The 27423-nt window shown below is 48.6% G+C and overlaps 1 protein-coding gene across 1 annotated transcript in view; it reads right to left on the bottom strand.

Annotated features, from left to right (window-relative positions):
• EGFL6 (EGF like domain multiple 6) overlaps positions 1 to 25011 on the bottom strand; it is a 36719-nt gene extending 11708 nt beyond the window's left edge. The window contains exons 1-6 of the mRNA XM_039233935.1: positions 24879 to 25011; positions 18337 to 18429; positions 14531 to 14650; positions 12169 to 12288; positions 9239 to 9373; positions 7409 to 7531 (exon numbers count right to left, since the gene is read on the bottom strand). Of these exons, the coding sequence (XP_039089866.1) occupies positions 7409 to 7531; positions 9239 to 9373; positions 12169 to 12288; positions 14531 to 14650; positions 18337 to 18429; positions 24879 to 25011 (724 nt within the window). The remainder of the gene's footprint in view (positions 1 to 7408; positions 7532 to 9238; positions 9374 to 12168; positions 12289 to 14530; positions 14651 to 18336; positions 18430 to 24878) is intronic.
• Positions 25012 to 27423: the final 2412 nt, after the last annotated feature.

The raw sequence follows: 27423 nt of genomic DNA, 5'->3' as shown, positions 1-27423 counted from the left end.
AGCAAAGGACGTTCCAGGGTCCTATGCGATTTCTACATTCACACCGGTATTCTTCAAAGCGGTGCTGTCCGGCCAACCCTACTGAATTGTCCAAATTTGACGTTCAAGGTTTACAACCATAGCAATAGGTCGAACCACATAAACTGCCAATAATGAGACCATTGGTAACCTACAAAAATGACGATTTATGGTTCAATGTATACATACCTAATTTTCCTTCCCTGTCCTCTCCCCCCTTTGAACTTCTTCACCTCAGTCAATGAGAATCTAAAGTGAAATGACTTTACTTATTGAATATTGAAAGGTGGCTTCTATATTTACTATCTTATGTTCATTTTTTAATTTCTCACCATTAAATTAAGTTGCCTTAAAAACGCACTTCTAAAAAAATTAAAATAAAAGAATTGCACTTCGAGGCTGATTCCTCTTACCCCTCAGTGGACCGATGACTCTGGGTGGCTGGGTGGGGGGAATGTTAGTGTAGAAGAACGCAGGAAGAATGGTCATTTAGCCCAACACCTTTGTTTACAGAAGAGACAAGTCACTTGCCCCAAATCAGTGAGCTCCCCAGGGTCAGAGTTAGAATTTGTGGGTTAAGTAGGTGACTGACTCCTTTTCTAGTCCTATCTGCTCGGTAGGTTTATTCCTGCTTTAGGGGTAAGTGCTATTTTTTTCTAGGCTGGTTCAAATTCCCTGAGATCTAGAATCTGAAGATGCACGCCCCTTGTCCAGGGATCGACCGGTGGTAATTAAGAATACCCAACTGATGTAAGAAGGTAATTTTTTTTCATCTTTTCTACATTTTTTTTTTACAAATAGTTTATTGTCAAGTTGGTTTCCATATAACACCCAGTGCTCATCCCCACAAGGGCCCTCCTCCATGCCCATCACCCCCCTTCCCCTCCCCCCCAACCCATCAGCCCTCAGTTTGTTCTCGGCATTCAAGAGTCTCTCAAGTTTTGCCTCTCTCCCTCTCCCCCACTATTTCCCCCCTTCTTCTCCCCTGCGGTCCTCCGTTAAGTTCCTCCTCATCCTCCTATACGTGCAAACATATAGTATTTGTTGTAAGAAGGTAATTTTCAAAGAGCTGAAAACACTGATCTTTAAAATCAAATATATTGTCCTTTTATAAACTATCTAGCCATGTGCCAGTCTAAGACTAGATAAGAAAGGATCTAATAACACCTGATCCAATTTACTCAATTGTACTACTTGGACATAGTCTGGAGGAAAATGAAATAAGGGAGTAGACATCAAGTTCAGTGCCTATAAAGACAACTATAAAAATGAACTGGATGGGGATTTTATTAGAATATTTTTCTTGACAAAGTTCTATTCTCTTCTTCTGTCCAGTACCTTCTCCATCACTTGGCTGATTCAAATGGTAGAAAAGTAAATAAGGAGAAGCCTACAATATTTGGGATAATCAGAAGAAAGAACAATGCTTTGACAATATATATGCTCTTAATGAATACGTTGCTTTCACTTTGAAATCAATCTAAGGCTGTTTTGGCAAGAGCTACGTTTCCCTTTTCAATGAAACGTTCTAACAATTTATCAACGTGACAGTCTGTAGTTACGCGTTGGAGGTTGGAAAGCAACTTCTACTAATCCAAGAAATGCATCACTACCCATTTTCCTGACCTTCAGATGGCCCATTTCAGCTACCTTGCAAGAGGTTGCATGTTAAGTTTGGATTCTAAGGTGCCGATCATACGGACTTCCTCTGGAGGCCCCAGTGTCTGGTCCTGTCGACAGTTTCCTGAACTTTTTTCTAAGGCATCACGTGAAAAATTAACAGGGAACACCCATTCCTTGGAAATGTCCTTGATGTAATCAGCGACACAAAACTAAGGACCCTTCCTAAATAATCGGAAGGGGGTTTCAACCCACACCAGGCAAAGCTAAACATCTGCTGTCAGTTCCCACGTTGAAGTTTCGATTTTGCCTACTGGAAAAAAAAAATCACACCAGCACAACCTTTGCGGTATCAACAATTTCACTCCTTTAGTGTGTAAAAAGAGAGCTGGGGCATGAATGGACAGATGTGGCTTTACCTAGGTTATTATGGTTTCAAATGTGACATAACTGGTGATCGATTCTTTTAAACTTTCTCAATTAATGCATCATCTTTTTGAGAATATACAAACGTGGAAGCAGTTACAGTAGGTGGGCTTCAGCAGGCTTGGGGATCGCAGACCTGAAACCTAGGAATTCCGGAGTTTTCAGAATCAAGGCGAGTCTTCTGTAAATGAAGTTGACAATTTCTCGAGGGAGATTGGCGATTCCTCTAAAATGTCCACTTTGTCAAAGACTGCCACCTACCTGAAATTCTCAACTTTAGAGAAGATCGCTGTGGTGTGAGAATATCTTGCTGAGGAGTGTTAGGATTCTGACATTCATTCCCCTGGGCTTCGAGAATCTGTCTCAGATTCTCGCTTCTCTTGCAGAAGAAATGGTTCCTCTCATCTGAGCTTTGCACACAGTGCTGGGAGGAGGGGCTGAATCATGCGCAAGGAAGGTACTGCACCGAATGACCCAGAAAACAGGAAGGGGCTGGGATGGCAGAAAGGCACAGCCTCGGGGTTTGTCGGGGAGGGCCCCCAACAGGTCTCCATCCCCGCAGGGTAGCCCTGGGTCACGGACACACCTATCCTGTGTGTAAGCGCACAGGCTTGGGGCCCGGTTCTCTTGTTTGACTCCTAGCTCCTGCATCCTCTGGTCATCATGGTCATCCGGCCTCAGACCAATTCTTAACTTGTTTTGCCTCAGTTTCCCCGCTTATTAAGATGGGATAAGAATAGGGCTTTTGTGAGGTTTAAGTTCGCCAATACATGTCAATTACTAAGATTAGCGCTCATCATGTATTTGGCCTATTTGCTATTATTTTTAAAATTCATCACCAGGATGTTTAAAATCTTTTACTGGGTTAAAAAAAATGTTTTTCTAGGCCATACCTCCAAACTTCGAACGTTTATGTGATAGCTAAAAGACTAAAGTTGGAATGGCCTATTGTAGCAATGCCTATGTTCTCGAATATGCCATCTATAAATTGAATTAAACCAGAAGCACATTTCTAATGACCCAGAAAACTGCTTTTCATGGGAACAACTACTGAATTCTGGGCTGGAACCAAGCCCTTTGTATGGACATTTACTTATTCTGTGAGGATTATTTCATGTAATCATCAAAACAAAATTAAGGGCCAGATACTATTACTTTTTTTAAAAGGTTTTAAAAAAACATTTACTTATTTTTGAGGGAGAGCACAAGTGGGGAAGAGGCAGAGAGAGAGGGGGGGACAGAGGATCCAAAGCAGGCTCTGCGCTGACAGCAGTGAGCCCAATGCAAGGCTTGAACTCACAAGACTGTGAGATCATGACCTAAACCATAGCTGGACGCTCCACGGACCGTGGCCCTAGATACTATTATCTTTATTTTGCAGGTGTGGAAACTGAAGCATTGAAAGGTCACATCATTTGTTCACAGTCCACAGGTAGGAGGCCAGGGAGCCGATCATCAAGCCAAGGTGACTGGATTCCAGAAGCCATGCTCCTGGTAACAAAATGACATAGCGCCCTTTCCTAAACTGACTTCATGACCAAGTCGGCTAATATTAAAGCTTAGATTTGCCTAGAATGACTGGCGCGTGTCTCAAATTAAGACCACACCATCTCACAGTGTATTCTTAATACTCACGTATATTAGAACAGGGAGAAAGCACACACGTCTACATTTAGGGTACTGCTACCTCTGGGTGCATATGTGCACAAGGACTGCCTACCACCTCCTCTTCTGTACTACAGCCTGGGGCCTGGGCTTTCGCAAACACAATGGACGCATAATAAAAGCTGCTCCACCGATGCTGTATGTTATAATCAGTGTCTATAAATGTATTTTACAATATAATATTTTTGAATGCTGGGTGCTAAGTGGATGTGATTCTCTCAATTTTGTCTGTAGGACTTTCCTAGGCAACTCAGAATGAATGTTGGGGGGCACTTGGGTGGCTCAGCTGGTTAAGCATCCAACCCTTGATTTTGGCTCAGGTCGCGATCCCACGGTTCATGGGATCAAGCCCCACGTTGACTGGCGGCCTGGAGCCTGCTTGGGATATTCTCTCTCTCTTTGCCCCTCCCCCTGCTCACGCTAAGTAAATATGTAACCTTTTTTTTTTTAAGAGTGAATTTTGGACCATCCTTTACGCAGTATGTGTTGAGAGCCTGTTAAGATCGATTTTCAACAGAGACGAGGCTATTTATTTTACAGAGAATCAAAGCAAAATGCAAAGGCTGGGCCAGTCATATGGTGAATGACCCAAAGATCGTTTTCTCTTTTAAATAAACAGTCCAGTGAGAGACGAAAGACATAATTCGGCTGCAGAATGGATAGGATCAAAATGCATGGTTTCAACGACTCAAACACAACATGGCGCTAAGTCTGAGGATTCAAAGAATAAAGAAAAATGTGTTCTGCCCAGAAATATGCTTCACGTTGGATGGGCAACGAAAAATGGAAGTTTTCTTGACATCAGAACTGTTTGTGCTGATGTGGGATTTAGAATTTCAAAGCGCTGTGGGACAATATAATAAACCGCGGGCTGCAAACAGCTTTCCAACTGTGTGCTTAGAGACGGTGCCTTCACTGGGACGTGAGTAACACATTGCGGTTTCAGGGCAATTCAAGGGTCCGGAAAGAAGAGGATTCCAGGCTTATTCCGGGCAGCTCTTGCTTTGATTCTTGGGCCTGGAGCCGGGGTCGGGGGGAGGTGGGTTACTCACCTCCCGAAACAAGTGTTCTCCTGAGGCGTATCAATGCTGTGTGCACAGCATTTGTGCATCCTACCTCTACAGGATTTCAGAAGGCGCAGCAGGCACTTAACAAACAGCCACTTGAAGTGACTCGGTAACAATAACCACAGCTAACTTAGTTGAGCATCTACTATATGCTCAGTTGCACCAAACTCTCTACGTACATTACTTCAGCCAGACCTCACAATGAACTCGAGAGGTACTTGTCTTCACGAGGGCTCCCCCAGCCCCCAGCAGAACCTGAAACAGGATTTGAGTGCAGAGGGTTTATTTGGGAGGTGGTCCCTGGGTCTCATCAGAGAGCCAGGCCTGGATCCCTTGTGCTGACAGCTCAGAGCCTGGAGCCTGCTTCAGATTCTGTGTCTCCCCCTCTCTCTGCCCCTCCCCTGCTCGCTCTCTGTCTCTGTCTCTTAGTGATATATAAACATTAAAAAATAAATAAATAAAATCAAGGTCATAGCCAGTAGAGGGCAGAGCTCAAAGTCAGAGTCAGGCTCTCCTAGGTCCTGAGCCTCAGCTGGTGACCATTGCACCAAACGGCCCTTGACAAGTGAGTCTGGATGATAAGTGTTCAGATTCGGTGGCATGAAGGAGCGCTTGACCATCATGCAATACGAAAAGCTGATCTACTCCATTTCGTCTCTGCGGGGCCTCTCCAGGTTATGGCATCCCTCCTCCTGATCCACCCACGCACGTCCCACACAGGCAGCCGCTCTCACTCTCTCTCCCTGTGTCTTTGAGAAAGTTCCAGAAGGAGATCATGAGCACCTGTGCACAGAAGGTTAGAAACCACAGCACCGAGTGGCTGGCGACTGAGTAGCTGTGTAATCCCACCCAGCCCGGTACAGGAAGGCCTCAGAGAGCCAGGCCTGGAGGCCTGCATGGTGAACGGGCCGCTGGGCAGGGCTCCGGGCTCCACTCCCAGGTACCTGGCCAGCCTCTTGAAGAGAGAACACAGCCTCCGCCCACTGTTCCCAGTCCGCCTCAGAAGTCCCTTTTATTTCACATCCCTTAAATATCTACAGGCGCCACGTACACTTTTCCCTACTGTTTCTTCCAGATGAAATGCTGCCCAGTTCTTCTGGCGGTTCTGCAGGGAATTTGAGTTCCAGACTCATCCTCCTTGGCTACATTCTTTTGTACACACTCTCCTCCAGTGGTACTCAACCACAGCCCCCCGGGGTACTGTGAACTTTGATGGCTGTGGGGCTCGATGTCTACCACGGTGCGGACACTTTCTTTTTTTGCCATCACAGAGCGGCTGCTCCGCCGTGTCATCAGGAGCACTGGCCACTTAAGGACATGAGACAGGCCAAGGCACAACTTGAAGCCAGATGTGTGGAAGACGTGGGAAGCCTGCTAAGGGTATATAGGACAATGGAGTCAGGGCAGTGAACAGATCAAGACACACGATGAGCCAGTGTGGAAAGCGACCACACCGGGGCGCCTCTGTGGCTTGGTCGGTTGAGTGTCAGACTTCACTCGGGTCATGATCTCACAGTTCGTGGGTTTGAGCCCCGCGTCGGGCTCTGTGCTGACAGCTCAGAGCCTGGAGCCTGCTTCGGATTCTGTGTCTCCCTCTCTCTCTGCCCCTCCCCGCTCGCGCTCGGCCTTTTTCTCAAAAAGAAATAAACATCAAAAAAATTTGTTTAATTACAACATAAAAGGGACAAGACCGGATGGGTAAACCTAGGTGACTTCAAACATTATGAGACACTTTCGCCAGGACAGTACATGGCGGCCACTCATCGTCACTTCTGGTTTTCTTTCCGCACACACGGCAGGGCCACGTATGAGTGAATGGACAGCTGGCGTGTGGTTGTCCACGCTTCTTTCCCTGCCTTGACAAACCCCGAGGGCTTCGATCGGTACTGTGGCACCCGAAGATGATGGGGCCTCTGTCAGCATGGCTCCCCGAGGGACCCCACGGAGAAGAAACACCCCGACAACTCTCTTCACACGCAGCGCGAGTGAGAAACAAACCATTGTTGGTGTCCTAGCTGACGGGAGCGCTGACATTTTATGGTTCTACATCTGGCTCATCAATGTAAGACGTTAGCGCCTATGCAGTAAGGAATTCGCCCACAAAGGCAATGAGACTCTGCTAAAAGCGTGAACCGAGGTTTGAGGATAACCGAGAAAGCGCCGTCGGCTTCGTCCCACTGCCTTTTGGCGGTGTGTTCTGGAAGATGTTCTGATTCATGTGGTTAACAAGCTTGCGGTTCGAAGCCACCGGCATTTGAGGATTGCTTGTTACTGTCCCATCACCTACCCTCTCTCGGCAGACGACGTGAGCGCAGCGCCACGTGTCCTTAGATCTTCTCTTCAGCCTTTGAGAGTACATTGTGAGCAGACAGAAATCCAGAACCTTTGCTGCTCTGCAAGCTTTAGCGCCCACAACTTCAGTGAGTACTGAAGATGTGGTCTGGTTAGCAGAGGAGACAAGGCTGAGTTGGAGTTTTCGAACGTTGCATGCACACGCTACCACACATGCACAGAGAGAGAGAGACAGACAGACAGACAGAGAGAAATGAAGGGAGGAAGGAGAGAAGGCTCTAGTGAGAGCGGCTAAGATGCCAGGAGCAAATCCCACTTACCAGAACACTGAAGTCCAGTGCCTCTGTATCCCTGCTTGCATTTACACTTGAAGGATCCCTGGGTATTGAGGCAGCTGGCATAGAGGCTGCACGGAGGGGTATTCCCAGCACACTCATTTATATCTAAAAATGTGAACGCTCCCGTGAACAGCTGTGCAACGGCCGGGCTTGCTAGAAGCCCGGCTATCCCTTGCACTTGAGCAACGCTAGGGCCGACCCCGCAACACCTGCCACCAAGCCACGTGGGGCCTGAGAACCGGGATGCCGTCAAATCTCCCAATGCCCAGGCTTTGCCCGACGCCAGCACACAGGGAGCTGGGGAGCCCCATGCAGCCCCCCACAATCTCGACTGCTGATCACTACTGCTGAAAGCTAGAAGATGTTTATGTTTTTTGCTTCACGTTTTCATCTAATTCAGAATGAAATAACAGCATCAGACAATATATCCCACGTGTGGAAGGGCTCGGAACTCCTAACCGACAAAGGAGAAGGTGGGTTATGAGCCACGGACGTCATCTGAACTCCCAGGCATTTTGTTTCAAGGCTGCCAGGAGCAGGGCCGGGCTGGTCTGAGCTCGTCTGCTGGACCCAGACCAGGAAAGTTGGCCGAATCCCACCCAAGCGAGAAGTTCATTAGCCCTCTCCTGCACCTGACTTGCTATCCACGCTTTGGGAGACCTATGCACACAAAATAGCCCATTGTTTTAAATTCAGCCACCAAAAGAGCTCAGATGCTAATCTTAATCCCTTAAAATCACAAGATGGGATTTCTCCTGGAAGCTCTCCACGGGAGGTCCCACCCTGTCCAGTGGGACCCTCGAGGGACCTGGGAATGGGCTACTTCTCAGGGACACAGCAGCACCGGGTTATGGGGTCCAAACCCGCGAGAAACACGGAGGTGATGAGCCGGTGGAGAACGGCCTCTGTGTTTGAAAAGATCTGCGTGAAGCGCTGTGGAGTCTTCACAAGACGGTTCAAACTTCTGGAACCAACTGTGGCCGAGGGGCGCTCACCCAAGACGCGTCCTGGGCCGCTCTGGATGCAGGGTGGAGAGAAATCCCAGTCTTCCCCCAGCCGCGAGCTTCACGGTCATGCACACGTCTGCACCACGTGTTACACGAGTAGGCGTCTACAGGGAGCCCAGATCTCTCTCCACCGAAGGGCAGGCCCCGTCCCAGGTACATCAAGGGCACTGCAGACGTGCCCAAGGGCTCCGAAACACCCCACGTCCCTGGCTCATTTGGACTTGGAATCCCTTTGCCAAGGGCCCAAATATTTTCTTTCACAGAGATCAGGCTAATAGCTGACTGAGACCAGAATCTTATCAGAAAGTGGTGATCTGGAAAGCCAACATCTTAGGCCATTTGGAGCTTGAACCATGACGCTCCTTCTCCCCTGTGTCTGACGCCACCCCCAGAGGAAACTGCTATGAACAGAGCTCCGAGATCAAGATCAAACAGGCCTTTTTCGGCTTCCTTTTGTGCTATATTGTTTCCATTTTTCAATATATGGCTGGAACGTCAAAAATTAAAAAGGAAACCAACCAAATTTTTAACCCACAAAAACCACCTTAAGATATTTGCCCCCAGAACAAACGATACCCACTGAGGTCCCTTACTTTCGACCTTGACTGACCTGGCTTCATCTAATTCATCTCATCAGACTTCCCTCAAAGCCAGAAACAAAAAAACGGGACCTTTTCTGTATTGTTAAACTGGTCAACAACAGACTGTTCAACTGACAGACTGAGTTCGCCTCAGAATGCCCGTAGATGAAGACTAGAGGTTTGTCGGGGAGACGAAAAGGGCAGACGGTGCCACTCACTCTTACCTACACAGTCATAGCGGCCACGGACATATTTCAGTTCGAAACCAACGTGACATTTGCAGTAGTAGCTTCCAAACGTGTTCACGCATCTTCGATTGTAAGGGCAGATGGCTTTGGCAGAGGCACATTCATCGACATCTATGGTGTAGAACCAGAAGGTGTCAGCGATAGCCAGAACGGCACTCTCCCTGCCAATTGCGCATGCGCGCACGCACTCCAGTTGCTCGCATCATACCCTCGGGGGGTGTTCTAGATGCCCTCACCACACTCACAGCTCCGCCTTTTATGTGTTTCTATCATGCCGTACATCTCGCCTTAGACACATTCTCTCTCTGCCACGTCGCTACTTCCAATTCGCATCTGTCCTGGTAGACCCTGGCTCTTCTGGGGCAGGGAGGTGTCGGGCCCTGGGTACATACCCACTACAGACTTGGTGGCTGAATTACTACTTTCCCAGCCATGTATACTGTATCGTGCACACGATGCAGTCCGGTAACGGCGCTTTCCATAAACCACATACACATGTTAAATTCTGCCTTCTACTGAAGAATGATCTCATTAGCATGCTCCTCCAAGGCTCCTGCGACACTGACTCAAGTCACAGACATGTGGTTTCCTTTTTAGAAATGTTTATTTTTGAGAGAGACAGAGACAGAGACAGAGCGTGAGCAGGGTGGGGAGGGGCAGAGACACAGGGAAACACAGAATCCAAAGCGGGCTCCAGGCTTCAAGCTGTCCGCACAGAGCCTGATGCAGGGCTCAAACTCATGAACCATGAGATTGTCACCTGAGCCGCAGTCGGCCGCTTCACCGACTGAGCCACCCAGGTGTCCGAGATACGGTTCCCTGAAACTGCACCTAAACAGAAATTGTGGGTCACACGTGATGATGGAACTTTCAGACAACTGGGTGCCCTCCTTCCCTTGAGAGTCAGGTTACCGACGACGCTCTGCAACGCAGAGCAAAATAGCCAGACTCGGGCTTTGCGTTCACTATCAAATCGAGCAGATGTTTTATGTCGTTCGTTGGGACCTATGGGTAAACATGCAGGCGCGTGCTGACTCAGTGCTCCCTTGGCATTCTTAAGATACTACGTAAGTGTCAGACTGACCAAAATCATTTCTCACTGACCACTTCCATGTAGATTAGCTTTCCTTTCAATAAAAAAGGCACCCGTCAAATCAGAGGTGGTGAAAATTGCATTCAGTTTGCACAAATTAGCCTTGTCATATGTTATCTTATTTTACTGAAGAACGCTAAACCCTGTGAATCTAACTACATCTGATTACTCTCAAAGAGCAGAGCCAAAATTGTAATTTTACAGGGATTTTTTTTAAAGTATGTAACTGCTTTAGGCAACCTATTTGGCAGAACTTTCTAAATGCAGCTTATCAAGTTATGTACATTTATTTTTAAAAAAGTTTTTAATGTTTATTCATTTGAGAGAGAGAGAGAGAGTCGGAGTGCAAGCAGGGGAGGGGCACAGAGACAGGGAGACACAGAATCTGAAGCAGGCTCCAGGCTGCAAGTTGTCAGCAGAGCCCGACGCAGGGCTCAAACTCCCAAACTGTGAGATCATGACCTGAGCCGAAGTTGGAGGCCCAAGCGACGGAGCCACCCAGGCGCCCCAAGTTATGTACATTTAGAATAAATGTCCAGCACCTTGACTGAAAAGTATTTCTACTGCAGTAAACAAGTAAGAATATGCTTATTTAAATTAAAAAAAAAACATTAAGAACTCTTTCAATGTTCTGATTTGGTTTGAGATCCTTTATTAATGCTATGAGCTCACTTGTTCTGTGTATCTTTCGTGCAATGTAAGTACCAGACCAGGAGTATATACGGTTTGGTTAGTGAACATAATACACATTCACAAGGGAGCTAAGGCAGAAAGTGTGGCATCAGTCAGAGGGTGCCCTGTGGGTGCCCCCCCCCCAATCGCCCCTCAGCACTAGGCATTTGCTACCTGCCTAAGGTCGCACCTGCCACGTTCTGCAATGACCCTTATCCGGGCTGGGCCGGGCTGGGCGTGCCGGGGGGGGTCAATGCTCTGGAGCAGCTCCCCCATCAAGAAACTTGACGCATAAATCCCTCACGCCCTCACTGCAGAAGGAAGATGCGGAGGCAGCTTCCCCAGCCTCCAGGAAGGACACAGATATTTAACCTGCTCATGGAACTCACCCTGCGCTGGGCCCTCCCCTTCCCTCCTCCTCAACCAGCATTCCCTGAGACCACCTCCCAGATCAACTACCAGCTCAGAGTCCGCTTCTGGGGACCCGAGACTAAGACACAAAATAAGACAATGGAGAGCAAGAACCCAAAGTTCTAATCCTGAGACTTGACTAAATTCAAGGTTATAAACGATGGCTGTATCTGCTCGTCTCATATTATGGATTTAATTTGCTCATCCCTCCAAGCGGAAATGATTTTGGACTATGTGGTTCATATAGTTTAGAGCAACCTTTAAAGACCATGAGAAACTGGTTACTTGCTCACTTAAACTGTGTACAAGGGATATACTATTCTCAACAGGCTTAGAGCTAAAAAAAAAAAAAAATAAGCAAATACAACTTTGTAGGAAATATTAGCTAGAACCCCAAAGAGAGCCCAACGGCCTTTGGGATTTTATTCACTGAATGACCGTAAGTAGCAGGTTTCTGTGGGATGGTAACTGAAGTGAAACATACAGGGTATATATACTAAAATAAAATGACCTTTATCCTTTGTCCACTATGGCCTGAGACACCCCCCGAATAACAGAGAAGTGTTCTTTCTAACATCCTAAAGTGTCTAGAGTGTATGTGGCTAGTCGTCTCAGAAATGGGCATGAATCTGTACTTTCAGGAACTTTCGCTCTAGTCAACGAGCGGATTGCGACGAGTGAAAAGGAAGGAATTCAGTAAAGGGAAGAGGAGGAGTAGAGGCTGGTCTACCTATACAGACTCTTCCGTTTGGTGCCAGGTGGAGTCCCGAGGACGGACACAGACAGCGAGGCCCTTCCTCCGTGTCTTCGCAGCTGTACTGGCAGTTTGTCAGGGCACACGTCTGGGGGTCTGAAAATGTAGGCAAGGATCAGCCTGCTCCTCCCGAGCTGATAAAAAGCACTTACCGAGGAGTGATCTCTGCATCCTGGGATGTTTAGTGTAATCCCTGGGACGTATTATGGGACAAGCGTCATTGTCTGAGACCCAAATGGAATCTGGGCGAGGTGGGGTCTCGGTGGGCCAGTGTACTGAATTTGATTGTCTGTAGGTGGGGCACACACCCCTCGGTTACCAGACACTGCATCTGCCTCTTCTCTAGCACGTTCTCATCACTCTTTACGGCACCTGGCTGGCCTCTCTACGCTGAAACGCAACTTCAGGTGGAGAGGCTCGGTCTCAGTAATTAGGGGGGAAAAATCCATTCTAGAGATCTCTCCGTACACATCTAGCCTCAATGAGAGTCGCTCAAGGCACGAGACCTGGTCGTTCACTTGGCCATATTAAAACACGTGGCGAGCAGGAGCGACGGCTGCCCAGAAGCCATCGGAGAGGCTGGAAAGCCAGTCACGGGTCTTCATTCCAGCTTCCCTTGCAGCAACAAAGGGTGGCCCAAGACCCCTCCCCTCCAACAGACTTCTTGGTATATCTCTTTGGTCACAGCCGGGTCCTTGGGTGGATTTTTCGGTCACTTGTTGCTGAGCATAACTTGCCTCTCATAAATGCACTTCCCTGGCACAAGTGTCTACGGCAGGCAAGTACAGTGAATATACTCCCTTGATCCACCACCATCCGTAATGTGTCAATCACTCGGCGGGACAAGAGAGATTGCCGGCAACCCGGTTAAATAAAATCAGGAGAGGCCCAGGGCTCCCTGGACACTGAGCTATAAACAGGAAGGCACAGGCCAACAGCTTCCATATACAGAAATAGACCAAGGTGGGTAAAGGATACATACGGAGGGGATGTGACAAACACCTACCCATGGTAACATTTCTAGTTTATCCTCTCTTCTCTTGAGTCGTCCTTTAAAATGAGTCTTCAACATTTACCTAATTCTTTCTTTCCATTTGGGAAAAGACACCTCTTTTGGGGCGCTGATTAGGCTTTCATGGAATGTTTCAGAAACATCCATTAGGATATATCTGTTTAAAAGTGTTATGTGATCACTGTAAAAGCCTAGGGAATTCCCATGATGGGGTAGGGAGGGAGGGAGGCTCGGGCAAAGTTCTGTTTGGTAGTGGTTACAGGGGTGCTCACCTTATAAGAATTCATGAAGCTACATATTATATAACATATAATATCATATGTATGTATATTTAATATATATGTACATATTTGTCTTTGGTAGGTTTCTGTGTATAATACTGAGGATTTTTTTTTTAAGACTTTGAATGTCTGCTCTATCTCAAGCTTGCTTGGCAACAGAGGCGACGGAAAGCACAAGGAGCCGCCAGGAGAGACACAAGCCACGAGCCAGCCGGGACTGGGTCACCGTTGCAAGGCCCCGGATGAGCTAGGGAGTCCGGAAGACTTTGTAACCAGAGGCCCTTAGCAGAACGCATAAAGTCCAGGTCTGCTGGGGACAGGACAGAGGAGAGAGAGATGGGAGGTGGGGAGAGGGGCGGAAGGCAGGAGGGGAAGCGGGGAGGAGGGCAGGCGGGCAGTGAGGATGGGTCTGCCTCTCCGTTGCAACATTAAACCGAAAAACCTTCCCTCTCGATAAACGAGTGGATATTGTTTTACCCTTCCGCAGGAGGTGGGTTTCTCTTTATCACAGAAGGGCTTTTCTTTTCAGGAATGTGAATCTGAATATGTTCCCAACAAGAGTCATGACTCTGAGCATGGGGCCAGGGGCGTGAGAAAGGCAGTTGGTGGGAAGAAGCGACGTCCAAGATAGAATTTCAGTGGATCACCTTCCTAAAGCAATGTGCTTATTTTCAGGAAGAAATCCCATACAACCCTGCATCTGGAGATAACCCCAGTTAGGCTTTTTCTTTAAAAAGCACGTGTCCAGAAGAGGCAAATCCAGAGAGACAGAAAGCAGATTAGTGATTTGGGGGCGGGGGGTACTGCTGACGGACACAGGGTTTCCTTCTAGGGAGATGAGGCTGTGCTAGAATTAGAGTGGTGGTAGTTGTACAACACCGTATGTAAGTGTACTAAATGCCGCTGAACTGTACAGTTTCAAATGGCTAATTAAACTGGTGAATTTCACGTTTATTTCTTTGACCACAATTTTTTTTTAATTGCTCAGCTGGCAAGAATCCAGTGTCAAAGGATGACGGAGGGCAGTGTGGCTGCTAAAACTTACTTGCACACGTGGCATCCGGCATGAGCATGTGACCGCTCAGGCAAAAGCACTTGTAGCTCCCGTGTGTATTCACACATCTGTGTTGGCACGGCCGGGGCTTTATTCCACACTCATTCACATCTGCACGGGGCAGTTGGAAAAGGGAGAAACGTTAACTGGATGGGGAAACATCAAGATGTAGGATTGGGTTGGCTTCCCTGGCCCTCACCGGCGGGAGTGGCTACGTGCGGTAATGACTCACCCGCCTCTTCTCCAGTCATCATTAAAAATCGATCCTGAAGGATGAACCAGTGTGTGGAGTGACCAGGATAATCGCACACCATCGGAGGGGGTGCCAGTGGGCACAACCACTTTGGACAAATGTCTGGCACAATCTATTGAAGCTAGATGCAGATACACCCAATGACCCAGCAATTCCCCTCCTGGGTAGATTCCCCAACAGCAACATGGATGTACGCCCACCAAGAAAACATGTAAAATGACGACAGTAACACCATTCTTTTTTTTGTTTCGTCTTTGCTTACTTTAGAGAGAGCATGTGGGGGAGGGCAGAGAGGGAGACATAGAATCTGAAGGAGGCTCTGCCCTGTCAGTGCAGAGCCTGATATAGGGCTCGAACTCATGAACCGTGAGATCATGACCTGAGCCAAAGTGGGACGCTTAACTGACTGAGCCACCCAGGCGCCCCAACGATAATGCTATTCTTAACAGCCCCAACCTGGAAAGAATCCCAACATGTCCCAACAGAAGGAAGGACAGATGACTTGTACACTCACGCGAAGGAACACTTTACAGCAACAAGACGGGACAGACTCCAGCTACAAGCACAAAGGATGAAGCTCACAGACGTGAGAGTGTGTGGAAGAAGCTAGAAGACAAATGAATACATAAAAGTCAGGCAAGGGGCACCTGGCTGCTTCAGTCGGGAGAACGCACGACTCTTGATCTTAGGGTGTGCGCTCGAGCCCCATGTTTGGTGTAGAGATTACTTAAAAATAAAATCTTCAGGGATGCTTGGGTGGCTCACTCGGTTAAGCGTCTGGGTGGCTCAGTTGGTTAAGTGTCCAACTTCAGCTCAGGTCATGATCTCATGGTTCATGGGTTCGAGCCCCGTGTCAGGCTCTGTGCTGACAGCTCGGAGTCTGGAGCCTGCTTAGGAATCTGTGTCTCCCTCTCTCTCTGCCCCTTCCCCACTCACACTCTGTCTCTCCCTCTCTCAAAAATAAACAAACATTAAAAAAAAAAAAGAAAACTCACTGAGTGGTACATTTTTGCTGTATGTGCAATTCTGTGGGCACAATGCTTGAATCAAAAGCTAGAAATACAATTTAGATACGTCTGCCTTTAGTGTTGTTCCAGGCAGCCTATGACAGATGCCCACAGCACAGCCTCCTTTCAGTGGTCATCTTGGGCAGCTCCACATCGGCTAAATTGTCTTGGCTGACGCCCCTCCAGGGAGAACTCTGGCAGGCAGCTATGGGCGGTGAGACTGTAGGACACGTAAGCCTCGGAGGCTATGCTCTAAAGGCTACTAATGGTCACCTCCACGTGGTCAGACTGAGGGGGACTTTCTTCTCTGTGCTTTTCAGTGTTTCCTAAAAAGAATTTAAATACTAAGAATGAATGACATTTTTATTAAAATAAAAACTAGGGGCACCCGGGTGGCTTAGTGGGTGAAGCGTCCAACTTTGGCTCAGGTCGTGATTTCAGGGTCTGTTGAGTTTGAACCCCGCGTCGGGCTCTGTGCTGACAGCTCGGAGCCTGGAGCCTGCTTCGGATTCTGTGTCTCCCTCTCTGTCTGCCCCTCCCCTGCTCGTGTTCTATGTCTCTCTCTCTCTCTCAAAAATAAATAAAACATTTAAAAATTTTTTAATAAAAACCAAATAGGATAAAATAAAATAAAAAATGATACAGGAGGAAAATAAAACGATCATGAGGAGAGGAGCTTATCTTTGGAAATGTGGTCATGGCTTAACTCCTTGAAGGAATATCTGGAAAGGAGAAAAGAACCAAATTCTATAGAAGACCAAACTTCAGCAGGGAGATAGGCAAGGTGTATCCTTGAAAAACAAGTGGCAGCTTTGGCCTCTGACAAGCACCTTATGCGGGAATTTTCCGACGACTTAGCAGGGCATGTGCACGCCCTTCTCCGTTGCTTATTCCCTCTTGACCTTCTCCTGCAGGGATTGTAACCCCTTCAAAAGGGGGAACTGGAAAAAGCTGATTAGACATAATGGGAAACGCAGAAATACCCCATTGCCTGGCCCCAACTCAGAGTCACTCACTCGTCGCTTGGAAGACACATTTGGAGGAAACACAGCAGAGCGGAGGGCTGAGGCCCGTCGCCATTAACGGATATACATGGGCTTCGGTCAGGGCACCTTGGGAGCAGGAAGGCTGTGGGCGGAGACAGTTCCAGACCTGAGCCAACTACACCACTCTCTCGACGCTAATGTTTTACTGGGAATGGAAAACCAGCATGAGAAATCTCTTCTCTATTCCAAATCTCTGGCGAAGCCATTTTGATACAGAATCCAAGACACGAGGGAGAGACGGGTTTGCCGGCGCGAAACCCTGTGGCGAGGGGGTATCGCCCTATCATGACGTGGGAGAGCGCGATTTTTGACGCGGGGGTGAGAGGCCCCGTGGCCGCCTCGGCGACCGTAGCTCACCTCTGGGCTCGGCGGCAAGGCCTGGGGATGGCAGAGTGGAGGGCGGGCCTGCCCTCCTCCGGGACCCCACGTGCCCATCCAGGATCCGGGCAGCCTGGGGGACAGCTGACTGTGGCTCGCTGCTCTGTGCTCCACCGCATCACAGGCCTGGGGACTCCTCCTTCATGCCAGGGCCTCTCGGCCTCAGCGCTGTTGCCATTCGGGTCAGGCCATTCCTCGTGTGGGGTCTGCACTGGCTGGTCCCCACCCACTAGATGCCAGTAGCACCCCCCGAATGTTTTCGGACATTGCCAGATGTCCTCGAGGGTGAGGGGCCCAGATTTAGCAAATAAAAACATGGGATGCCCAGTTAAATTTGGATTTTATCTTATTTTATTTGTTGAGAGAGAGAGGGCGCAAATGAGTGAGGGGCAGAGAGACAGAATCCCAGAGGGAGAGGGAAAGAGAAACAGAGAGAGGGACAGAGAGAGAAGCAGAAGCAGGGCTCATTTGAAATGGGGCCCGAGCTCACCCGACGTGGGACTCGAACTCACAAATCGTGAAATCATGACCTGAGCTGAAGTCAGGTGCTTAACAGCTAAGCCACCCAGGTGCCCTAAATTTGAATTTTAGATAATTGACTAATAGTTTTTATTTTATTTTAATTGTTTTAAATTTTTAAAATATTTATTTTTGAGAGAAAGAGAGACAGAGTGTGAGGCAGGGGGACAGACAGAGAGGGAGACACAGAATCCGAAGCAGGCGCCAGTCTCTGAGCTGTCAGCACAGAGCCCGACGCGGGGCTCGAACCCACGAACTGTGAGATCATGGCCTGAGCCGAAGTCGGACGCTCAACTGACAGAGCCACCCACGTGCCCCACAGTGAAAATTGTTTTAGGAAAAAAAAAATACTTTAGAGGGAAAAAAAGGCCTTTTATCTGGCATCTTAACAAAAACATCAGAATGACGTTTACATTTTTCTAGAAGAGACTGATTGAAAAATCTAGCTCTGAAACCACTTTCACTGTAAGACTCTAGTTAAAGTCTACAAAATCTTGGGCGCTGTCCTAGATCACAGAGCCCACCGCAAGGCTTGCATTGCTGCTGAAGGCCCTGGGGCAGGTCTGTACTAGGATGGTGGCCCATGGTACTGACCTTGACTGCACATCTTCCCGGTGTATCCTGGAAAGCATCGACATTTGTTTGGTCCCACACACTCCCCGAACTTGCATCCAGGTTCACACGAAGCTGTGGGAAGGAAAGGTATTTTGAGCAGGAGTAGGCAGCAGAGACTTGCGTGCACGTCAATCCCAGCAGCCTTCCGAACGGCAGAGAGATCCGTGCGGACACAGACAGGATGATGTGCTTCCTCTCGACTCTGTTTTCCCCTTCGCGATGCTGGAGAGTTCTCTGCCCGTGAACTAGAGCACTCGCCCCATCCTGCGCCCCCACCCATTGCAAGTTTATCCAAGTTTATCCTAACTTTGGTCAGCACTGCCAGCCTTCAAGTGGCATTCGAAGAACTACAAAGCCTCCCCGACCACAGCCAGATAGTTTTGCAGGGAAACACAAGAGCATGTAATAAAAGAACTATAATGTGGGGGCAGGAAGAGACTCCAGAGTAATTCTAGGTCAAGGTCCTCCTCCTTTCTGTCACTCACCTCTTTTCTCTTGCATATGTTCTCTCTTGTTTTTCTTTGGAATGAGCAAACTCTATTTCTTTTTAATGTTGATTTCTATTGAGAGAGAGAGAGAGACAGACAGACAGACAGACACACAGACACGGGGAAAGAGAGAGAAATGGCATGCAAGCAGGAGAGGGCAGAGAGAGACAGAATCTGAAGCAGGCTCCAGGCTCTGAGCTGTCAGCACAGAGCCCGACGCGGGGCTCAAACCCATGAACCGTGAGATCATGACCTGAGCCGAAGTCGGACGCTTAACTGAATGAGCCAGCCAGGCGCCCCTAGCAAACTCTTATTTTTAAAGCTGTGTGTTATCAGTCAAAACGATCAGCCCACAGATTGAAGGTGTGAGGAAGGCAGGATTTGTTTTTTCCGTTTTTTTCCTTTTCTTCTTCTTCTTTTTTTTTTTTTTTTTTTTGATGTCCGTATTCAGACACTGATGCAAATTAGGCACTCGATAAATATTTGTTTGATGAAAGAAGGGGCAGGAGAAACAGCGAGGCTAGAGCGTCCCCCTGGGTCGGGGGCAAGTAAGAGTAGCCAAAGATGATGGGAGGTTTGAGTCCGGCTCATAGGGAGGAGACAGGGAGACCAAGCAGTCGATGGGAAAAAAAGGACAATGAAAAAATCCCAACTAGAGGAAGGGGAGAGGCCAAAAGAATAACGAAAATAACGAATGAGAGAGAAAGGAGGTGGGTTAGGAGTCTGGATCTAGTAGGAGCCCAGGAAAGGGCAATGGCCCGACGGGCTGACTCAGCAATTACCCAGGGACGCTACCTACGTCCCCTCCCGTTGATTTCCAAGCTCTCAGCACCCCTACTCCCAAAGAACCCAGGGTCTTCCCCTTCACCCCACAGACCCTATTCTTTGTTAATGTCAAAGTCAACATCTCTCTCCCAGTTACCTGGACTCAAAATCCCAGTCCTCTCTATTGTCTCTTGTCCCCAAACCAATCGGTTAGGACATCCTACTCCTCCTTTTACACCATTCACCCCACAGGTATTTATAGCTGATGGGAACCACGCTGCCCGCAGATATCTGGGAGATTACCCTGCGCCCCTCTGTCTCCCGCTTCTCCCTGCCACAGTCCTGTGACCACGTGCTTAACTGGCTCGGGGTCTAACAGCGCAGCCCCTGCTTTTAGGGGTGGGACAAACGTTGTGGTGCAGTTAATGCCCTGGAGCAGCCTGTGGGATCAAGCGGAAGGTAGACCTCTCTCGAAGCCACATCTTGGCCTGGCTTCCTCCCCTGCTTCCTCGCTGCCTTACAGATCTCCCCGGAGAGCACCTCTCAACAGGTTATTTGTCCAGGAAGCCCCTTCCAGGCTCTGCTCCTAGGAAATCAGACGTCAGAGGCGCCACTGAACCGATATTCCAGAAGCACGGCTCTGATCATGCCGGGCCTCGTGCAGAAATCACCAGAGAATATTTACCGCCTCTTGAACACAGTACAAGTACCACCATGACCTGGCCTCCACCTTAGCTTGTGCTCTTGGCTACTCTGTTCCCTACTGTGGTCAAACTAGATTGCCTGCTCTTCTCTAAATCTACCCTTTCTGGGGCGCCTGGGGGGCTCAGTCGGTTGAGTGTCTTGACTCTTTGATTTCGGCTCAGGTCACGATCTTGCAGTGGGTGAGTTCGGGCCCCGTGCTGTCAGCGCAGGGCCTGCTTGGATTCTTTCTCTCCGCCCCCCTCCTGCTAGTGCACACGTGCTCGCAATCTCTCTCACTCTCGAAATAAATAAACAAGCATTTAACAATTAATAAATCTGGGGCGCCTGGGTGGCTCAGTCAGTTGAGCGTCCGACTTCGGCTCAGGTCATGGCTCACGGCTCATGAGTTTGAGCCCCGTGTCAGGCTGTGACAGCTCAGAGCCTGGAGCCCGCTTCGAATTCTGTGTCCCTCTCTAGCTTTCCCCTACCCTCTTCATGCTCTGTCTGTCTCTCTCAAGAATAAATAAAAACATTAACAAAATTTTTTTTTTTTTAATTTTTTAATGTTTTATTTATTTCTAGGAGATAGAGAGAGAGACAGCATGAGCAGGGGAGGGTCAGAGAGAGAGGGAGTCACAGACCGAAACAGGCTCCAGGCTCTGAGCTGGCAGTCAGCACAGGGCCCGACGCGGGGCTCGAACCCACGAACCGCGAGATCATGACCTAAGCGAAAGTCAGATGCTTAACCGACTAAGCCACCCAGGCGCCCCAACAAAATGTTTTTAAAATAACTAATCTACCCTTTCTGCTGCTTCTCAGCCTGGGGCACCCCTTTCCCACTCTCCATTGATTAATGTCCTCCTCATCCTTCAAGGACTACTTTGCATGAGCCCTCCTTCCAGAAGTCTTCAGTGATTTCTCCGGCCACGTGCGAACGTCCACTCAACTTTGAGAATTCCACGGAACTTTGGCGGGCCTCTCCCATGAAGCTGATCAGGCTCCAACTAATTAAATAATCAGACACATATTTGGCTTCCATCTACTATCTGCCTCCCGTACCTTCAGAACACAGACTCAGTCATCCTTGTTTCTCTTGCTGCGTTTAGCAGTGTCATGAGTGTGTCAGACACTCAAACGGTTTTGAATAGCAAGTAAAGTAACAGGGGTTGGGCCTCGGAATGGGAAACATTTTATGGCTCTGAATAAACCACAAGTGAGACGGTAAGGAAAACACGCTTCCCCACAAACTGCTTTCGCTCCTGGAGACGAAAGAGAGTTTTGCTTTCCAGCGTCTCTTTCGTCATGGATGTGGTCTTGGGGATGCAGTTTCACGTTTAGATGTTGGAGAAACAAATCTGTATTTTTTTTAAGCCTGGAAGGCCTCTGATGGCTCCCTGGAAAGTCATTTCCAATGTGGGCCAGAGAGGACAGCAGGACGACTGCCAAAGAGAACGCAAGAGAAATGGTGAGGAACCCCTGCTGCTCCAAGGTCAAGTTCCAACGAGATGTTTTCGATTTACAGTGGCTTCGGATCCGTGAGCCGAACAGCCAATGTACAGCACAGGGCAATTTAGTTTGCATCTAAACTGGCCTGAGAGTTAAATGTACTTGAGCTCAAGTTCTCGTTCAACCCTCCCGCCGACCCCTCCATCGGCAGCTTCTCGTTGGGAACGCGCTCACAGACGGCTCTCGGCTCTGCGCCTCATCGTGCCAAGGGACATACATTTGAAGGTTAAGGATATGGAGCTGAGCTGTCCTCCCCCGGGAGTAGATTTAGGCAGGGCAGAGGCCGAGAGCTGGAAAGTTCCAGCATGGAGTCGGGGTCTCTGGAGGAAGGGCAGGCTGGGAGTGTGGCTCCGTTGGGCAGGTGGACCTGCGTTCTCACCTGATCAGCACTCAGCCCTCCCTCTGGCTTAGGAATCAGAGGTCTGGCAGTCGGGGGCTAATCACCCTGTTACCTGGTACTTCAAGGAGCTGATGACTTTCCCCGTCAAGAAGGACCATGCAAACTGGACATGATACAAGTTAGATTTCAGATACAAAAGTCATCGCAATTTAATACCTGGACATGGGGCTTGGGCAGCAAGGGGGCTGATGGTCTCTTCGGCTGGCCAAGCATGCACCGTGAGCACTGCACTTGAACCCTCTGCACATAACCGTCTTGCTTTGGGGGCGCCTGGGGGGCTCAGTCGGTTAAGCGGCCGACTTCGGCTCAGGTCATGATCTCCTGGCTCGTGGGTTCAAGCCCCGCGTTGGGCTCTGTGCTAACAGCTCAGAGCCTGAAGCCTGTCTTCTGATTCTGTGTCTCCCTCTCTCTCTGCCCCTCCCCAACTTGCACTCTATCTCTCTCTCAAAAATGAATAAATGTTAAAAAATAAAAAAAAAAAAATCTTGCTTTAAAGTCTCTCCTGCCTGCGGTGTTACATCGTCCACGAAAGCATCAAGAACGTGACTGGCTGCCTGCGCCACGGCCAAAGTGCTCTGCTTTTAGTTACGGGACAGACCTTACAGAAAAACCAAAGCCCGCCCTCATTTATTCCCCAGATAGGTAAGTTTTACAGTGGTAGGGGCTGGGGTTTGTGCGACCATAAGAGATTCCAAATCGTGTTCCATGTGGTTTCTGCCCCTTTCCACCTGACCGGCTTCAAATAAAAATGTGCTGTGTCCCGAAAAAGAATAGGCAACCTTTCATTCCCGCATCACATGCCGCTCTCGGGGACAGGAGAGTCACTGGGCCTTTCCCAATTGAGGGTGATTTACGAGGAATTTTCTATGCATGCCTTGGACTGAGCATACCCTTCATGTTTACTCTCCTCCTCCTCCCAAGCAGGGATTAATCTCTCCACACGGCAGAGGAGGTGGGGCCTCAGCCAGCTACCCACCTTGCCCCAGGTCAAGGCCATCATTCTCACATTCTCAGGACAATGTCCTTGATCGTGACACTAGAAATCCAAACAGTGGGAGGCCCCACCCTCTTTTTTTAACTGACCGAGCCCCAGGGGAATGTTCTAACTTTCTTGATTTAGGTGGGCAAGAATGACCTTCAAATAGTTTTCTAGCAGCTTTAAACTCTTGTCATCTGGTCACCAGGAGGCTGATGGTGGTGCCTTCCAGTGTTTCATGATCTCAGTTATTCTCAAGTTCTGTCTTCACCTGTGCTCTATCCAGTTATTTTTTTTTTAATTTTTTAATGTTTTTATTTATTTCTGAGAGAGGGAGAGAGAGGGAGAGAGAGAGAGTATGAACAGGGGAGGGTCAGAGAGAGAGGGAGACACAGAATCTGAAACAGGTGCCAGGCTCTGAGCTCGCTGTCAGCTCAGAGCCCGACGCGGGGCTCGAACCCACGAACCGCGAGATCATGACCTGAGCCGAAGTCGGACACTTAACTGACTGAGCCACCCAGGCGCCCCGCCAGTTATTTCTTAACAAGCTAGAGAGGGGCAGTTTGGGGCAGAGATAGAAAGAAGGCAGGACTGTTTAAAAAAAAAAATAAGCTACGATTTTTGTGCCTTACCGTTTATAATCCAGCTCAATGCACACCAACACCTAAAGTGTATGGGACATGCAGCTGTGTGTTTATCCTACTGCACAGATTAAGGGATTTGGGTTCAGGTATATGCCACCAACTAGGGACATGGGGACCGTGAGACCAGAGTCCTGCCCTGAAGGAATGTACCCCAGGTCGGACAGTCAGCTAGAAGCACTGTCAGTTGGATTCCTCTTCCCTGCGACTGTGGGGTATCACAGACAGTCAGACAGAGCAAAGAGGGGGCGCCTGGGGGGCCCAGTTGGTTAAGCGTCCGACTTCGGCTTAGGTCATGATCTCGTGGTTCGTGGGTTCGAGCCCAGAGCCTGGAGCATGCTTTGGATTCTGCGTCCTGCTCTCTGCCCTTCCCTCTGCTCAGGCTCTGTCTGTCTGTCTCTCTCTCAAAAATAAACAAACATAAAAACAACTTATAAAAAAAAAGTGACACAAAAGTACGCAAATCCTCGTCCTCCCTAGCCCTCCTGAAAATGGTCAGGGGCCTCCCTTGGGAGCTCCTAACACGGGGTCTGAGAAACCATATCCAAGGCAAATCATGGCTCCTTAGACTGAAGTCCAGGCCAAAGAATCAGAAAAACACTTAAAATGTTTGTCCATATGCACATATCTCTTGAAACCAGGTAGAAAGGGGCATAACGGACTTTAAAAATGTAACAGAACCATAAAGTAAATGGCTACTTTCTGGTTTGTAACTGGAGCCTACTGGTTGGGTGATTCATAATTAAAAAGTAGATTTCATTCAAAATCAGCTGGAAAAAGAATAATCAGAAGGAAGTATATCGGCCTATTTGAGAACAACAGAAGTAACTTACAAGATTGCTCTCCTAAAGCAAATCCTGTCTAGCGTGAGGGTGTCAGCCACGTTTTGAACGGGAAGACATCTCACAGGCACCCGGACCTTGGGTACAGACAGCTATTGATGTCCCTCTGCTGGGGAGCCTGCTGACAATCTGGTGACGGTTTATGGTGTCACAGGTAAAAACCTAAGGACGCTGGCCTCATACACGAGCACAGGGTGGTGTGAGTTTTTATAAAATTACCTTCACAGGCTCCCTCGCTGGTCCTTCTCCAGCCGTAGCAGCAGGCCAGCTTCGCTCCGTAGCGACAGAGCCCAGGCTGCAGTGTGGACGTGAAGAGCCCATGATCCTTGGTGCTGTGGATAAAGAGCCCCATGTTAGTACTGGGAAAACAGAAGGGGCAACAGACACTCTTTCCTGCTAGTAAAGGAACAGGTGAGATGACAGGTACCTGGTGAGTTTCGGTAAACCTGCTGTAAGGGCTAAATTCGATGCTGAAAACGTTCATTTCAGGTTGCCTGTCTCTGCTACCTCCCCTTGCCAGCCATTTTGCTGTCCATTTCGTTCTTCTCGGGAGTTAAAAGAAGTGGGTTACATAATCTATAAAACTAGGGCACGTGAAAGGGGCCAAGGGTTTGTCTCCGAACGCCGCAGAGTGCCAATTTTCCGCTCCGCTCCGTATAGACTCCGTGGCGATCCAGGTCTCCGTCTGGTTCAGTGCCGAGGGTGGTAATGTGAGTCCTCGGCCCCGCGGCTCTGTCCCAGATAGGAATGCCGCACTGACCTCACTGGCCACGTGGGAGCCACTAGACAAACTGGAATCTGCACACACCACAGACAGTTAGGAGCTGGAAGGGCTCCAGGGACCCTTCGGTGAAGCCCTCTCACATCACAGAGGAGGAAACTCCAGCCCAGTGGGGGACAGTCACGTCCCCAGCAGAGCCATACTGCCTCCCGGAAACACCATTTGCTAAACCCCTTAACTGTGGAGTGGGGGTCAGCAAATAAGGGTCTCATAAGGGGTCAGAAGGTAAATATTCTAGGCTCAGCCATAAATACAGGCACACGGTCTCTGTCCAGGCACAGAAGCAGCCAGGTGGACCACATTAGGCAATCACAAACAGGTGCACGTAACTGGGTTTGAGACTTTCTTTATGGACACCAAAACTTGAATACCCTTTTTTTCGTGCTGTGGAATAGTATTCTTCCTTTGGTTTAGCTTTAACCATTTAAAAAGATGAAAAGGATTCTCAGATCACCGGTCATGTAAAATCAGAGGGCCACCGGCCTTGGCCCACGGGCTGGAACTTGGCGACCCACAATGCAGAGACCTGAAAGAGCGAGCCCAGCCATCAAGCGGCCCTCGGCACTCAGGGCCACGAATGAAGCTCGCCCACATTTACCTGCCTACTGACCTACTGTCAGACCGGGCTTCTATCAGCTTCTGGAAGAAAAGAATACTCCAAGTATTCTGTGGAGGCTGGGATGGTTTCCTCACGCATATTAAACACAACGTAAATGTTTCCTGGGCTCTTTAACAGACAAGGAATGCACACTTTGCCACCTGCTTTCGGTGGCACGACTGAATTCTATGCGAGTTAATAAGACCTAAGTCAAGGTCGGCAAGTTACACAGCCTTGTGGTTTTCCCTCGTGGTCTGCCTCTCCCACCAGCCTGGTTCTTCCGTTAAGAGCCACAAAGATCTGGTCTGGGACACTTCATTAACCGAGAACACCGAACCCAAGGATGCTTTTATTGTTTAATTTTTCTTCAAGGGGACTTTTTTTTTTTTAATCTTCTGGTGGAGTTAATTTGGGGGATCTATAAGTCACTCGCTCAACCATTCAGAACTGGGTTTTTCGACCTCTATGTGACGGACACTGTGGGCCACATATATCTTCGCTGCTGGAGGCTGGCCTGTGCATCCCAGGCACTGGCGAGTACCCCTGGCTTCTACCTACGTGCTCCAGGAGCGTGTGGCTTACCTCTCCGGGTGTGGCAGGCGAGTGTCTCTAGACATTGCCACATGTCCCATGGGGACAAGATTTTCCCCTGGTTAGTCCCCCTGCAAGTGAAACATTTACTTACAACTTATGATATTGCAAGCACTGTCTTAGGCACGTAGAGTGATGAAAAATACCCACTCTTTTCTCTTTTAAATTCTCAATCTATTGTCAGCAGGTATGTTACAGTAGAGGACAGCATGGGAGGCAGCCGTGGCAATGCTTTCAGAGCTCTGACTGAGAAATAATACAGTCACCTGTTATGATCTGATATGGGTATTACTAGCAATTCTGCAAGGGATGCTACAATCTTTTTTTTTTCATGAAAAAAAAATTTTTAGGTTCACTGACTTATTTTGAGGGGGCGAGAGGGACAGAGAGAGAGAGAGAGAGAGAGAAAGAGAATCCCAAGCAGGCTCCACACTGTCAGCGCAGAGCCTGATGTGCGGCTCGATCTCACAAACCGTGAGATCATGACCTGAACTGAAATCAAGAGTCAGACGCTTAACGGCTGAGCCACCCAGTCACCCAAGATACCACAGTCTTGACCCAGTCTGCACGTTACTAACAATCCCCAAACAGGAAAGCATAGACTACAGAACATCAAGTGTTACACGTGTTAGTCCACACACAACGATGTCCTTCAGAATCTTTGTTTAGCATTTAAAAAAATGGATATAATAGACATAATAAAGCAGTAGTTTTTAGTATTCGCTGTTACGTGACCATCACCACTAATTCCAAAACATTTCCCTCCCTCCAAAAACAAAAACAAAAGCCCACAG

This window comes from Hyaena hyaena, unplaced genomic scaffold (assembly GCF_003009895.1).
Source record: "Hyaena hyaena isolate Hyena2069 unplaced genomic scaffold, ASM300989v1 scaffold_80, whole genome shotgun sequence".
Classification (NCBI taxonomy): domain Eukaryota; kingdom Metazoa; phylum Chordata; class Mammalia; order Carnivora; family Hyaenidae; genus Hyaena; species Hyaena hyaena.
Note: the sequence above shows the minus strand (reverse complement) of the source record. Positions and strands in the feature narration are given on the sequence as shown.